The sequence below is a fragment of the Notothenia rossii genome (assembly GCF_949606895.1).
Source record: "Notothenia rossii genome assembly, chromosome: 6".
Lineage (NCBI taxonomy): Eukaryota > Metazoa > Chordata > Actinopteri > Perciformes > Nototheniidae > Notothenia > Notothenia rossii.
Genome location: NC_136909.1, coordinates 70758619 through 70774094, shown reverse-complemented (window position 1 = coordinate 70774094; position 15476 = coordinate 70758619). Strand labels below are relative to the sequence as shown.

Here is a 15476-nt window from a genome sequence, read left to right as displayed (position 1 = left end):
TAAAATGCATAATTTTACTTTTTCCTTGGATGTTTTTAGAAAGCAATGGTTATTATAAAATCACACTAAGCAGCTTGCTTAATTATGTAACATTGGTAACTAATCTACATGAAACTGTGACTGCAATGTGGTGGTATTTCTTTGATTTTATTTACAGATAATTTATTTGAGTAAAGCAGACTTTAAATGCTTTAAATAATCAGAAAATCACCCCTGTGCGTGTCGCCTAGCAACGACGTTGTTAAGCTGCTGTTCCAAAGGACAGCATGAAAAGCAAGAAAAAAATATATTTTTCATTAGTTGCATTTATCGAATATATTCCGAACGAAGTTATGAAACCTAAAATTGAACGTAAAATGAAATATAAATTATATAGGGTTCACCATTTTTCCATAAAAGCCACAGTATGTTGATGGGGGGGAGACAAACCGTTTGCACCTAACGTGACAGGAATATGGTGTTCTCATTACAAATATTCCAACTTTGTATTAAATCTGTGGAAAACGCCATTTCTCTCTGTTTTTATAGATGGGGAGAAGTGGTGTGAGTTTTTCGTATGGACTTCTTGAATGCAGTGGTTATGCTCATGCCCAGATACGTAGGCAGTGACTTCATACTCATTTTTCAGTGCACGTCCAGTGGCCGTCGCTCCTGTATAAGAATGGATATATCGCCAAGAAAACGAAAAGGCTTTCTCCTTTTTTCGCCCTATACGCGATGAAAATCAACTGACATGTAAAGAAACGCATTTTATTCCAGCGTTTTTCTATGGAGGTCTCTGTTTTGGACGGTTTGCTGGTTGAAATACATTTTTATCTTTCAAAGCCGCGGTGCGTTCACTTACTATCATAATGCTTTAAATTCAAGATGGGCTTTATGAAACCATTGATGGATGCACATTCGATCACAGACGGTAGGTTATAATATGTTCTCATTTTATAAATTATGTAAGCTATTTTACAGCTTGAAATCTAAATACATTAGGACAACACTGATATACACAGACTCTGTGTGTGTGTTGGGGGGAGATGGGGGCGGGGGGGGGAGTAAGGAATAATTGGCCGAATGCAGTGGTGCATAGTTATAGCCTACTATAGCTTGTGTCTAACATGTAATGCATCGCAGTTTCTTATTAAATGTACCTTTTTACCTTTGATGGTAAGTTGCATTGATCCCTTTTATCAAACAAGAATGTATTAACGTGATCTACTGCACACAGCTAATATATTACTTTGTATCCTTTGTAGCACTCTACCAAGGTAGCAGCAATGGTGGAAGCAGAAGACACTGTGATCATCATTTACTCCTTCCATACAGAGGAATAATGCTGAAATTGATGACTGTGGGATCCTTATAAATAGTTAATAATACAATGAACACCACTGCTACACCATCAGACCTGGTGGATGTGCCGAGACAGCAGAGCTTCAATGGCACCCATGGCGCGTCAGGCTGGGCCGTGATCCATACTGCCACCCTGACCTTTTGCTCTCTTCTCCTCATTTTCATATTCTTTCTGGGCTCATATGGTAACCTTGTGGTATTCCTGTCCTTTTTTGATCCGGTGTTCCGCAAGTTTCGCACCAACTTTGACTTCATGATCCTCAACCTTTCTTTCTGTGACTTGTTCATCTGCTGTGTGACTGCCCCCATGTTTGCACTGGTGCTCTTCCTGGATGCGGGTGGGGGGGACGGTGTGTCAAAGAGTTTCTGCTTCGCCTTCCACCTGACCAGCTCAGGCTTTATCATCATGTCCCTGGAGACGGTGGCTGTCATTGCTTTGCACAGGCTGCGCATGGTTTTGGGGCAGCAGCCCAACCGCACCGCCTCCTTCCCTTGCACGCTGGCCCTCACCGCCCTGCTGTGGACATCCAGCTTCACCATGGCCGCCCTCCTCACAATGCGGGCGTACCCACGCAGAGACGGACCCTGCTTGCCCCACTTTGGCCTCGGAGGTGGACGAGCCAGGGTTGTGTTGTACGTCTACCTGGCAGACTTTGCCTTTTGTGTAGCTGTGGTGTCGGTGTCCTACCTGATGATTGCTCAGACACTAAGGAAGAACGCACAAGTGAGGAAATGTCCTGTCATCACTGTAGATGCCACATGCCCTCCACCCCCACCGCCTCTCATTGCAGCAGGCTTTGAGAGCATGCAGTGTGCTGTTCAAGGCCCTTCTATGTACCGTAACCAAACTTACAACAAACTACAGAACGTCCAGACACACTCTTTCATCAACAATAACAGCCAGCCTCTGGTTCCTGGAGCCGCTCAAGGGGCCACCTGCTGTCAACTGGTGTCTACAGTGAACTTGGCCACAGCCAAAGACTCTAAGGCTGTTGTCACCTGTGTAGTTATTGTGTTCTCTGTGCTGCTTTGCTGCTTGCCGATGGGAGTTTCACTGGCACAGGACGTTTTGTCACCAGAGAGTAACTTTGCACATTACCAGTTTGAACTGTGTGGCTTTGTGCTTATTTTCCTCAAATCGGGAATCAATCCCTTTGTGTACTCGCGCAACAGTGCAGGCCTCCGCCGCCGCGTGCTGTGCTGTATTCAGTGGGCGGCACTGGGCTTTCTCTGTTGCAAGCAAAAGACTCGTCTGCATGCGATGGGGAAGGGCACCCTGGAAGCCAATCGCAATAAATCCTCGCATCATGAGACCAACTCAGCCTATGTTCTGTCACCCAAGCCACAGAGGAGGCTGGTGGACCAGGCTTGTGGGCCGAGTCATTCCAGGGACTGTGCTGGAAGTCCAAGGGCCACAGGTGCGCGCAAACCTCGCCCGCCAAGCACCTCGACACCCATCAACACCCGCATTGAGCCCTACTACAGCATATACAACAGCAGTCCTTCTGCAGGGCCCAGCTCCCCCACCAGCCTGCAGCCTGTCAGCTCTCAGACATTTGCCTTTGCCAAGTCCTATGTAGCCATGCACTACCACACTCACCAAGACGCACTGCAAGACTTTGAAAGCACCTCAGTGCACCAGATTCCCATTCCCTCAGTATAATCAAAGAGCTGCTTAACAGAAAGGTTTGGACAATCAAGCCATGGCTTTAAATCAAGAGGAACTTTAAAAACGCCCATTTTAAGTATTTGGAATCAGTATTTACCTTTTTTTCTCCTCTGCAGTGGAAATACATGTTTCTTGAGTGGACAAAGTAAATTAGTGTTATTAGCATTTCAATGAAACTCAGAACAAGCAATAGATTTGTAATGAAAGTCTGTTCCAAAAAGAAACTCACTGTTGTTTTACTGATACTGCATTTTCACCTAAATCCCCCCCTCTGTGTTGCACACGCATGTGCCATTATAAGCCGATACTCTGCAGGTGTCATGGCAGCCAAAGACTGCAGTTGCTCCATTACTGCTGTGTCCTCTCTGGCTGAAGTTGCTGCTGTGGTGTCGGGCTGCTGTGGAACACATGGCTGTTGATGGCATGTGGTCGCACTTTGATGAACTTCTGCTTCTTGAGAGAATTGTATTTGTGAACCTCATACACTTTTTAACACAATAAATGTTTGGCAAGTGCAGTGGATCTGTGCTTTCACTTTTTAAATACAATTAAAATATGAAGCGATTAGTTGATCAACAGAAGGCAAATTAAACTCACTTCACTGCATGATGGGATACAATTTCCTTATGGAATATTGAAATACCTTATTGAATTGATACCAATAGCAATTCCAAAAGTACAGTAAGTACACCATAATATAGGTTTCTATTAAGCACCAGTGTAAATTCCCTTAAGAAATGTAATTGATGAACCCTCATGACATGATTCTTTTAATCTGAGTGCGTTGGTATAATAATTGAGCCTGTCTATTTAAAAAAATGCAGTCATGCATTAATAAATATGTAATTTAATAAACCTTGCAGCATGGCTTTTCTGTTCTCAAAAGTATAATTATTTCTAAAAGACAAACATTTTATTATTTAACATTTTATGGTCCACACCATTAATGAAAAACATGAGAAACACTAAAAATTATTTTGCAAACTTTAGGCAATGACAGCCCTATTACTGTTAGGTGGATACATGTATTGCTATGATTTCCTTATATCTTTTTTTAAACGTTTTTATTCTGTGTGGTAATTCAACAGTATATTTAGGTTTTCATGGTTCATTTTTATTCTTTGCTGGAAAAGTATTGATTTGTACCCCTTCGATACAGCAGGGTGAAGGATCTTCATAAAACCACAGAATACCTGTTACAGGAACCCACAGATGTTCTGTACATTCAAAACAACCTTAAAGAATATTTGAATCAACCAATCACTTGTGTTGGCATTCCACAGCACGCTCTGAAGCATAAGTTAAACTCAGTCATCCAGTAAATTAACACAATGCACATTCTCACTGATGCAAAACACTTGCTTTTCACCCTATCTACAAAGTGCCACAAACAAGCAGCTAATCAATGTCACATCACACTCACAAATAAACCTTAAAGACAATTACACCACCATGAATATTGTGATTCCCCTGATGATTGTGAATCCCCTGATTCATCACTCCTTTGCTTGCAATTAATCAACAAAGTGAAGCATAGATATGGAGTACAGGCAATGAATGCGCTGCCCTGTGGACTGAGGCGCCGGCCGCTGTGTTTTCAAAAAGTCTGAGCTAGCCTGCTGATTTAAGGCTGTGATGTAGCATTGTCAGTGTCTGTGCTCCTCAGCTACATTAAGTCCAGCCTCAGGATCAAGTTTAGCCTTAGGCTTTGAGCGCAGTGTCATGGGCATCTCTCTTCCTCAAACAAAACAGGCTTCTGTTTCATGATACATTTTCTCTCTTCAAGTGCACCTCTCGCTGTCTGGTCTCTCTTTGTCCTCCATGCGCCATTGCTGTCATATGACCTTTTTTTTCTTTCAGTTTAGCTGGAGATTGAAAGAAGTCCATGTTCATCAGCGGTGTCAAGAATCCTGCATATGACCGGAGACTCAACCTAGGAAGAGAAAACATGTAAATCACCGAGACTGACCACACATCTGCACTGCCAGTAGAGTAATGCACCAAAGGTCTTGCTCCCTTTATTGGAGGTATTTCTTGTCATATGGTATGAGAAACTTACTGATAGACTTAAACACTAAAACAACTTCCTTGTGTCATGCTCTAAACACAAAACATATATATTTGTATTAACCAATAACAACTTTAGAAACAATTATAGTTGTTTTTTTTGTACAACTGAAAACATTGCAATTAGCTTTGCCTGAACACTCACTTTCAAAACTGTAGGTGGGTTTAGCATAATAAGGTGCAGTGTAAACTTGATATAGTGCTTCTAAGCATGTTTCTTTTTAGTTACTGTGACTCATGTGTCGCTAGAGAACTTACCCCTAGGATGTACTGACAAGTCTGAGGCTCCAGCATATAGACCGTGACAGCATGGGGAGATTCAGACTCCTTACATCTGACCGAGAGGAGAGAAATGAGAGGAGTGGATCAGCTGGGAAACATCGGGGTATTGTCTTACTCATGTGTTGACTCAGGGCAGAGAACTGGTGCTGTGAATGCTCTCTGGACACATGACTGTTCACTCACTTGAGCTTCACGATGACCTGTCTGGGCTTCCCTGTCAGATCACACAGATCCCCGTGGCCGTAGAAGTGGGAAACCAACCTGTCACGAAGCGGGGGAAATGTTAGCATATGAATCAGCAAATAGCTCAGTTTAATTTTGATCCAGGCTTTCAAAGATATAAAACGGCCTACTTGACTTTCTGCACTCCGTCGTCTTTGAGCTGGTAGGATCTCGCTATGTTTTTGGCGGCCCACTCGTTGTGATCCATGGCGTTCCAGTTCCCGACCACCACCGTGTTTTTCCCTTGCTCTTTATCCTGGGGCACCAAGGGACATTTTTACCAGTGTGCAAATGCAGTGTAATGTGCTGAACAATGTTACATATATATTTACACAGTCAACAAATGTTTTACTAAATGAAAGTAAAGCTGAAACAACTCAATAATACAATTTGTGGAATAGTAATCGCCAACTTATTTTAGAAAAGGATAATAGTTTGTTTTTAAGATAGCAAATGTTCCTCAGTTCCAGCTTCTCACACAATGCTACTTTTATTTGTATGCATTAATAAACAATTTATCTCTATTTTAGACTGTTGGTTAGAAAAAAACTTTAACCTTAAGGAAAGCTTTAGGTGCTTAAGGTGTTTTTCTCTAAATAACTAAGGAGCTTCAATCAGTCACTACTTTTTATGTATTATTACTTATTGAAGTAAAGTTTTCGTTTTTTTTTAAAGCAATTCATTAAGTAAAAAAAAAAGCTACAATTATTTATAGTGAAATAAATGGGAAGTGCACGCCCTAAAGCAACTGGAAACGGGAACTTTTTTCTTGATCACAATCTCATTCATCCCCTCACTTACACACAGACGTGCACACACTAGCTTGGGGACCCTTACCTCATGGTACTGATGGACGTGCTTTCCGTAACAGAACTCATATTTCCACCACCCTACTCCCTGAAATAAACATTTGAAGATGATTAGATCTCAGTGTATGGTTTGTTAAAAAACTGCTCAGGTGGTATAGATGGAACATTTCTCACCCCATGCAGACAGTACGAGCCACTGAGGAACTCCCTGATCAGCTGCTCGTCCGTCAAGCGAGAGATGTGAGTGGTGCCCACAGTGACCTGAGTCTGCCCTCCAACCGTAATGGGTTTGTGAGTGGAGGAGAAGGCCTCCTCTCTGATTGGGGGTGTCGGCTCCTGTAAAACATCAAAGATATATTTGAGGCAGGTGTGTAGGTACACGCTGTCTGCATGTTTCCCCCTCTGTCGTATCCGCGTATGTCATACCTCTCTGGGGGCCTCGGAGGCGGCGCTGAAAGGCGGTTTAAGCTGCTCCTCTTGTTCCTTATCCAACTGAGCGAGCCGCAGAGGCCGCAAAGGGGAACCTGCCAGAGACTGGCAGAAGATGCCGTTTACTGGGGAGGACTTGAACCTGCAAGGAAAATATGTCGATTAGTGTGATGGAAACCTCTGAAGCAATGGAGACAAGACTCAGAGAGACACGGGGAGAGGAGGAACTTTGATGGCAAACACTGATAGTTTATTTGGAGCTTCGGCCGGAGAATTCACAAGACATGTGCTGTACACAGAGGTTGCCAAACCAATTCTGAAGATCTCTACCCCAGACCCATGTATTTAGCTAGTTCTGAGAGAATAATCAACATTGTGCATAAGAAGATAAAACAGGAGGAGGACTATAACACCTCTATCAGCTGACGTCAACAGGCAGGGATAGGGAGACAAAACAATGAGAGCACAGCAGCCCAAGGTTGCATTATTTCCCTAACAATTCGAAAAATGCCTTTTGGTAGAATCCTGACCACGAGACAATAACATACTTTTAGTACTAAGAATTCAATTACGATATCTAAATGTTATCATTTCTGACAGATCTACCTGTATTTTGGGTGCACACAAAGCAGCGGCGTCAGCACCACCACCTCATATTCACAGGTGGTGACCTCGGCGACAGACAGGATCTCGTGCTTGGCCTCGGGATGACAGACGTACAGAACAGACGAGGAGCGAGCGTCGTTCTGTTTCAGCACACACGGGGTCCCATTTCCCATCTCCAAGGCGAAGTAGGGAGTCAGCTGACCTTCTATATTCTTAGAGGACACCTGGACACAAGGGGAAAGAATGAAGGAGACATGAAATGTGAGAATTGAAAGCAAGTCTGGAAAATCTGGTTGGTTCCTGCTGTTTTATTATTATTATACTTACTTCCGTTTCAACCGCTGGTTTTGCATTTTCTGCCTCTTCAACTTTATCTGAAAAAAAAAAAAAGAAGATACATTTCACTTGAGCGAAGTACAGAAAATACTAATATGCTAAATACCATATTAAAACACATTCAAGTATGAACTCACCTGTCTCCGTTGACTGGCTCTTCTGTGCCATATTCCCAAGGAAGTACTCTTGAACACTTATTTTCTAAGGAAACACAAAGTATAACCTTTAGTATACAATGCACTACAGCTTCTTATTCATGTCATCTGAAAATGATGTTACCATCTCAAAACACTGACCTGACCAGTCTCCTTCTCCTCATGATACTGTCTTATATGCTTTCCATGGCATACTTCATAGGTCCAGTACGACTCAATCTGCGATGTTGACAAGCCAAGAGAAGGTTTGGGGGAGTGGGAGTTATTCAAATCATCTTAACACTCTCAGCAGCACAGCAGGCAAATAATGTCAAGTTTTTAGTTATGCTCTGCTAATGTAGCCTGAACTCAAACAGTTTCAGTTTCTCTGTTGAGAGCAGGAGGGAAATGATGGGACATAAAAATGAAACCTGAGAAGTCTCACCCTGTATGAACAGCTGCTTCTTTTGAATAGTGGCTCCAGCAGTTCACCTGGGGTGGGCCCGGTGTACTCCTTATCATTATCCTAAGTCAACAAAGACACCAACACACGCAAGAAGAGTGAGGGAGAGAGAGATAAGGAAGTATGGAGCTGTGTTAATGAACACAAGATTGAAAAAGAAAAAAATGTAGTGGGTTTTTACGAGATATTCGACAAATCTTGCTCCATGTCATGCAGATGCTTTTTTTCCAAGGCCTACTGTTTCAGTCAATAAATTAGTATTTAAATCTCAGTTTCAGCTGTTCAGGCGTGTTGCCAGTCTTAACTAAATGGCCTGGGTAAAGAAGTCAAAATGAGGACATGTTTTAAACCTTACTGATAATAGTTGTTTTTTTACAGTTATAGTTGTTTTTGCATCCCCCCCCCCATAGCAGCAAAGAAGGCGCAGGTATTAATGGTGACCAGAACTACAACATTATGACACAGATTGCAGCTTAAACAGTGTCTCACTCAGACATTTTTCAAGAATATGACAGCATAGTGTTACACCATCTTTGGTAGCACGGATTCCATTGTATGACATACATGACATACACGGGATACCATTCATTGTATCGCAGTACATAGGAAGAGTTGAGTATGCAAAGTTCCTTTTAGATAAAAAAATAGCCTTAGTTTGTTGCATTTACCCAGTGGGATACACTTGAGCAGCTTTGTATTATTCCAATAGCTGTCACAATGTTAACAGTCATCAGTTGGAGAAATTAAAAACATCAATGCTTACATTATCTCCAGATGTCAGGGAGGGTAGGATACATTTGTACTTCTCCTTCTCTGTTGTGGTCATGATTACAAAGTCATCTTCCTTGTAAATAGCTCCTGTAGATGGCTGAAAACCAGAGACAAACGTGTGTTACTTTAACTGTAAAACAAGATAAGATAATATGTACTTTATTAATCCCAATTTGGGGGGGGGGGGGGGGATGTGTTGCAGGAGCATAAAACAAAACAAGGCAGTAAAGGAAGAGGAGATCAACTGGAAATAGTGCAAGCTCACTTCAAAGCTACACAGTTGTCAGTAGCATCTCGTTGCAGTACGTGTGTTACACTTCTCCCTAATATATTCAAGTAAGTGTAAACGATGAGACTTACCAGTGTGAATTCAGGGCCTGGCCAGTGGATTTTGAAAGGGATTTCGTCTGTAAAGGAGGGATACCCCCCTCGGTTTGCTGATACTCCGCTGCAGACCTCCAGTAGCCCCCCGAGCAACACCAGCATCAGACCGGGCATCATCTCTCCTGTCCGGCTGCTCGACTTCTACAGCCCGCTGCTCATGTAGACCACCAGCCTGCTCCCCCCACACAACAGCGGCCTTACAGAGGAGGAAAAGCTATTACACAGTCTGAGGAAGTCAGTTTAGACCGGCGTAAGATAGGACGGTATGAGACGGATGTCAATACAGTTCTGAAAACAGGAAGTGATCTGTTTACTTGCCACGTCGTGTTCCGCTTGTGCGTCAGGCTGAAAAAGCAGCAGCGTCCTCTGGCGGCGACACCAGGTATAACGCGTTTACATTCACTCTATTCATTTTGTAGACTTACTAAAAGTCCCTTTACTGTCCAGACTAGGCTTGTATTACATGCAGTATCAGAACTCATTATATACATATATATATATATATATATATATATATATATATACATTATAGACAACCAACCACAAAGAGATTGCTAAATTCCACATAACCTTATTTTCAATGTAGAATCAGAATCGGTTTTACTACCAAGTAGGTTTACAACATTTGCTTTGGTATAATGTGGTGCATACAAAGACACAGAAAGAAGAATATGTAGCAAAACAAAATAAAACAAAATAGGACTGTTATGACAGCTATTTAAAAACATATATTTTAAGACTATTATAACAAATCTGAAATATTTATATATATAAATACTATATTCTGTACCATTAAAAAACATATATTGTAAAGTCAGAAAATATACACAATATACCAATTATGCAAAGCTCAACTTTGGGAGATTATTTAGAAAATGTGCAGATATGTGAAGTATGATTATCTTCAACGGCGTGTTCTTTTAAAAGCACACTAAAAGCATACCATTATTTTCTTGCCTTTACAGGTAAATGATCCAAAAGGATGCTGGTCAAAGTGAAAAAAGCTAATTTCCATCTTAAAAAATAAATAAATACACAAGACTGTAGAACTAGATCTAGATTGAAAATAATGCTATTTGATGGTTTGCTAAATGGCTAAACAAAAAGCAACATGTCCTCTAGCTGGTCAGCAGATCAGTAGTGAAAATACAGAGACCTCTGAAGAGACACATTTACTTCTCTTGTATAACTGCTTTAATGGATGAAACAATTTCTCTTATGTTCTACAAAACCTAAACACGTCCTCACCTCATTTGCTGAGTAAAGTACTCTGAAAGCTATGATTGAACACGACAGGCCACAGCTAGCCTGAAGCATTTGGCTCATTTGATATAAAATAATGGATGTATAAAGAGAGGTTTTCAGATCACAAAGACAGATGGCCTCATCTCTGCCCCCCAGTGGATGGATTTAGAAGTTTAATAGTGTCAGTGTGTGTGCTGAATACATAGAGCTGACGTTTTAGTGTGTCTTAAACCTGTTTGTATAAGGGCTCCATGCAGAATTAGAGATGAGAGGCTGTATGAAGATGTGGAGTGTATAATAAATCCTGTTGTGGAGCTGATTTACCGAGCATTTCCTAGATTTGTAGGTTGTGTTATATACAGACAATGAGGAGAGCTTGGTTCCAAACCTGCCATGTCCTTTCTATTTTCTTCTGTGACTGTTGATTCAGCAGTGTGTGTTGAATGACCATAAATAATTTCCCCCCACCTGAACAGTTCTCATGGCTCTCAGTTATCATGAAATTTAAAGCATGGACCTTGAAAATATGTGGCGTTGCATTACACTGTCAGGGGGAAATGTAGAGAGCGCCTTGGACGGATGAAGTGCAAACCTGATGAGCCTTGTTCCACCTGTTGGTGGAGCTGTTGATATGTGCTGCACAAGAGAAAGGGAAAATGAGAGAGATTTGAACAGAGATTTTGAGACAAAGAGTGAGAGGATTAGGAAGAGAATGGATACGGAGGAACAGGGAAGGATACAAGCCAGAGAACATCCCACTAGATCATCCATCCTCCTCAACCATTCCCCTCCGCATACAGCTCACACCTGTCTCCTATGTGTAGATTTAAATATGTACAATTGCCTATATTAGTGTGTATGGTATTTATAGTGTGCTTATGATAGATAGTGTGTTTATGATAGATAAATAGTTTCCATGGTAACTATTAAGACATTGAACAATAGTGTATTCTGAAAGCATTTTTTTTCTCTTGTCTGTTTTGGTCTTTCTGATAAACAGCGTAGGCGGTAAAATCATTGCTTTTTTATAGAAATTATTACTTTTTTACCTTGGACTATAATATCTCGAGATACACTTGCTAGCTTATTATGGAGATTTCAACAGCATTTCACAGTCTTTGACAGCACATGGAGTTGAGTTTGCCCAGTTGTTAGTTGACATAATAACTGAACCAAATGCATCTGCTGAAGAACACCAAGACATTCTGTTGAGTAAACACTTTTGTGTCTGTATATGAAGCTATTTTTTCTACAGCTGTTTAGCTTAGCACAAATATTCTAAACAGCTAGCTTGGCAGTTTTGAACAGCAAATTGTTGTTTCTAAAACTTGTATTAAATAAATAATATGTAACTCTAATTAGTTAGCTCTATTTGTGCTGGTCAACAGATTTACCATTATGTTACGGTTTGCGGAAAAGGTAGGACCCAAATGCAGACTATAAAAAGGTAAAAGGTCTAGAAACAAAAACAAGCTTTATTTAAAAGTTGATGAACATAAACATGGCACGAAAAAACACAAGTAGCACAAGGTAGCATTAACAAACAAAACTGACCGTGACCAAAATGGGGGGAGACAGGAAAGACAAACAATGAACCGACACCGAACACAGGAAGAGACAAGACTAAATAAAGGGAGGAGTAATCACAAGATGAGAAACAGCCGGGCAGGGGAGGAGAAACACAAGGGCCACAGGTGAACACAACCAGACACACCAGGGAAACTAACGACAGGAGGAAAAACACAGGGAAAAGGACCAGACAATAAACCAGGAGGAAAATATGACAGGGAAAACAGCAAAACACCCCTCAAGGGGGGGGGGGTTCTGACTAGACTTCCCTAAACACCAAAAAAACACAAAAAAAATTATAAAAAAATCCAAAACGTCCATCAGGGTGGGTGGAGGGGATCCGGAGGACGGGCCGTGACTGACAGCCCAGGGCACGGCAGAGGACCAGGAAGGGGTCTCGGGCGGACGGCCCGGGGGCAAGGCAGAGTTCGAGGAGGGGGTCTCGGGCGGACGGCCCGGGGGCAAGGCAGAGTCCAAAAAGGGGCGAAGACCACAGCGGGCGAACCCAGGGGACTGGGCACTAGGGCGAAGGCAGCGGCAGGAAGAGTCAGGGGGCCGGGTCCGAGGAAGAGGACCACGGCCGGAAATGTCAGGGGGCCGGGCTCGAGGGTGAAGACCACGGCACTCAGGGGGCCGGGCTCGAGTGCGAAGACCGCGGCTCTCAGGGGGCCGGGCCCGAGGGCGAAGACCGGACAACTCCGGAGGCCGGGCAGGAGCCGGTGTCGACCGGACAGGATCCGGAGCCGGTGGGACAGGTGAACCCCCGGCAGGAGAGCAGTCGGCGGGATCCCCAACGGGACAGGACATGGAGTTGGCAGGACCCCCAGCGGAACCTCCAATGGCACAGGACATCGGGTTGGCAGGACCCCCGGCAGAAGAGTAGTCGGCGGGGCCTCCAACGGAACAGGCCATAGGATTGGCAGGACCCCTGGCAGAAGAGTAGTCGGCGGGACCCCCAACGGGACAGGACATGGAGTTTGCAGGGCCCCCAGCGGAACCTCCAACGGCACTTGAGTAAGGACTCGAGAGAGTGCTTGAGAGGGAACTCGAGCGGTGACTTGAGAGGGAACTCGAGAGGTGACTCGAGAGGGAACTTGAGAGGAGACTTCAGAGGGGACTTGAGAGGGATCTCGAGAGGGAACTTGAACGGAGACTTGAGAGGGAGCTCGAACGGTGACTTGAGAGGGAACTCGAGAGGTGACTCGAGAGGGGACTCGATAGGGAACTCGAGTGAGGGCTTGAGAGGGAACTCAAGAGGTGACTTGAGAGGAGACTTGAGGGAACACGAGAGGCGACCTGAGAAGGAACTCGAGAGGAGACTCGAGAGGGGACTCGAGAGGGGACTCGAGAGGGGACTCGAGAAGAGACTTTAGAGTGGACTTGAGAGGGGACTTGAGAGGGGACTCGAGAAGAGACTCGAGAGGGGACTCGAGAGGGGACCTGAGAGGGAACTCGAGAGGAGACTTGAGAGGGGACTTGAGAGGGAACTTGAGAGAGGACTCGAGAAGAGACTCGAGAGGGGACCTGAGAGTGGACTTGAGAGGGAACTTGTGTCGGTCGGTACGCCGAAGGACACGGGGAGCTGGCGTCGGCCGGAGAGCCAACAGGAGACGAGGTGCTGGAGTCGGCCGGTATGCCGACAGGACACGGGGAGCTGGCGTCGGCCGGAGAGCCAGTACTGGAGCCGAAACTGGAGTCGAGACCATGGCTACTGGGGCCGGTACTTAAGCCGGAACCATGGCTGCTGGGGCCGGAACTGGGGCCGGAACCATGGCTGCTGGGGCCAAGACTGGGGCTAGAACCATGGCCGCTGGGGCCAGGTTTGGGGCCGGAACCATGGCTGCTGGGGCCGGAACTGGGGCCGGAACCATGGCTGTATTGGCCGGTTCTGGAGCTGGAAACATGGCTGTGTGGGCCGGCACTGGAACCGGAACCACTGGAGCACGAGCTGGAATCTTGGTCTTGCGTCTCCTAGAGATTCTTTGGAGGATCCGTGGGCCTCCCAAGGCCTGGTCATACCCCAGGAAAGGGTTAGAGGCTTCGGACAAGTCCTCAGGACAACTTGTGAAAAGTTGTAGCCACTCAGGCAACATGCTCCTGAGCCAGGGCTTGCGAGCAACCTCCTGACGTGCCTCCTTCAACGCAGCCCCTCTACCCCGTCTAGATGAGGCGTTATTCCAAGTGTAAAAAATGTATTCCAGAGAGTACCCAAGACATTCCGCCTGTAGAGCAAAATAATCAGAGTCTGCTGACTCCAAAGTTGGTCGGTTCATTCTGTTACGGTATGCGGAAAAGGTAGGACCCAAATGCAGACATAAAAACAAACATAGACATAAAAACGTGACATAACATGAATATCGTGACACGTTACCATTGAACAGAAGCAGGCTATAGCTTTTTCACACAGTTTATATCAAGTTATGATAGCTGGCTGGCTCCAGCAGCTATACTGTAGATAGCCACAGCTCAAAATAATGAAACAATAAAAGAGGGATTACTCTAAAGAGCAGCAAAGTTAGACCTATTTTTTGTCTATTTCTGTCATTCAAAATAACAAGTCTTCTGTGACCTCCAAATAATTGTTATTTGAGTACCACCGGAAATAAGTCAAAACTTCACTAATATCCCTTCCTCAGTGGTTGTCTCACAGTATTTTCTAGAGCTTGACTGGAGTTTAGCAGAATTCACCACTTTGATATGAGCATTTTCATTTATTTCACTTCCATCCACAGGGTGAACTTGATTTGCATATGCATTCCGCACACACTCACCTAATGCATAATTGATACAACTGTAATTTCCCCCACCATAATAACATAATTCCAAAGGGAGCAGCGCGAAATTAATCTTGGCATTTGAAGGTCTTGAGCGAGATTAAGATATGTCCTGTGCTGTCACCCAAAAATACACATAGAGTATGTCAGATGCCAGATTAATATTGTCACTTGGGCTGAATTTCCTTAATGACATTCAATATGGATTAAGGTGAAGGATTTGCACATGTTTAATTCCTTTTGTAGTTTAAATAGGTTTCTGCTTTCAGACCCAAGATGTCAATACAGCATGTCTAAATACAAGTTTATAGCAGTATTCACAATAATGTTGCACATCTGTTAAACTTATTAACATAACACCCCTCTTCTGCC

General features: G+C 43.8%; 2 protein-coding genes across 2 annotated transcripts; one reads left to right on the top strand and one right to left on the bottom strand.

Moving 5' to 3' along the window:
- The first annotated feature begins 73 nt into the window (after positions 1-73).
- gpr75 (G protein-coupled receptor 75) lies at positions 74-3960 on the top strand. Its single transcript, XM_079687479.1, has 2 exons — positions 74-913; positions 1248-3960. The coding sequence occupies exon 2, from the start codon at positions 1373-1375 to the stop codon at positions 3005-3007; it is 1635 nt and encodes a 544-aa protein (XP_079543605.1). The 5' UTR covers positions 74-913; positions 1248-1372; the 3' UTR covers positions 3008-3960.
- A 145-nt stretch (positions 3961-4105) lies between these two features.
- On the bottom strand, positions 4106-9822 carry erlec1 (endoplasmic reticulum lectin 1). Its single transcript, XM_079687480.1, has 14 exons — positions 9493-9822; positions 9125-9229; positions 8344-8424; positions 8061-8138; positions 7902-7965; positions 7756-7802; positions 7429-7652; positions 6820-6964; positions 6568-6729; positions 6422-6481; positions 5716-5840; positions 5546-5623; positions 5339-5414; positions 4106-4946 (listed from the first exon to the last, which is right to left on the bottom strand). Exons 1-14 carry the CDS (start codon positions 9631-9633, stop codon positions 4875-4877), a joined length of 1458 nt encoding a protein of 485 aa, XP_079543606.1. The 5' UTR covers positions 9634-9822; the 3' UTR covers positions 4106-4874.
- Positions 9823-15476: the final 5654 nt, after the last annotated feature.

Bases quoted from the DNA above. Each gene is read 5' to 3' on its own strand.
- erlec1 (XM_079687480.1), bottom strand. From the start codon at position 9,633: ATGATGCCCGGTCTGATGCTGGTGTTGCTCGGGGGGCTACTGGAGGTC. The intron at 8,425-9,124 runs GTAAGCATTGAT...TTGTTGACTTAG, and splicing joins CCCTGACATCTGGAGATAAT to GATAATGATAAGGAGTACAC. The intron at 5,624-5,715 runs GTAGGCCGTTTT...GCTTCGTGACAG, and splicing joins GACGGAGTGCAGAAAGTCAA to GTTGGTTTCCCACTTCTACG.
- gpr75 (XM_079687479.1), top strand. From the start codon at position 1,373: ATGAACACCACTGCTACACCATCAGACCTGGTGGATGTGCCGAGACAG.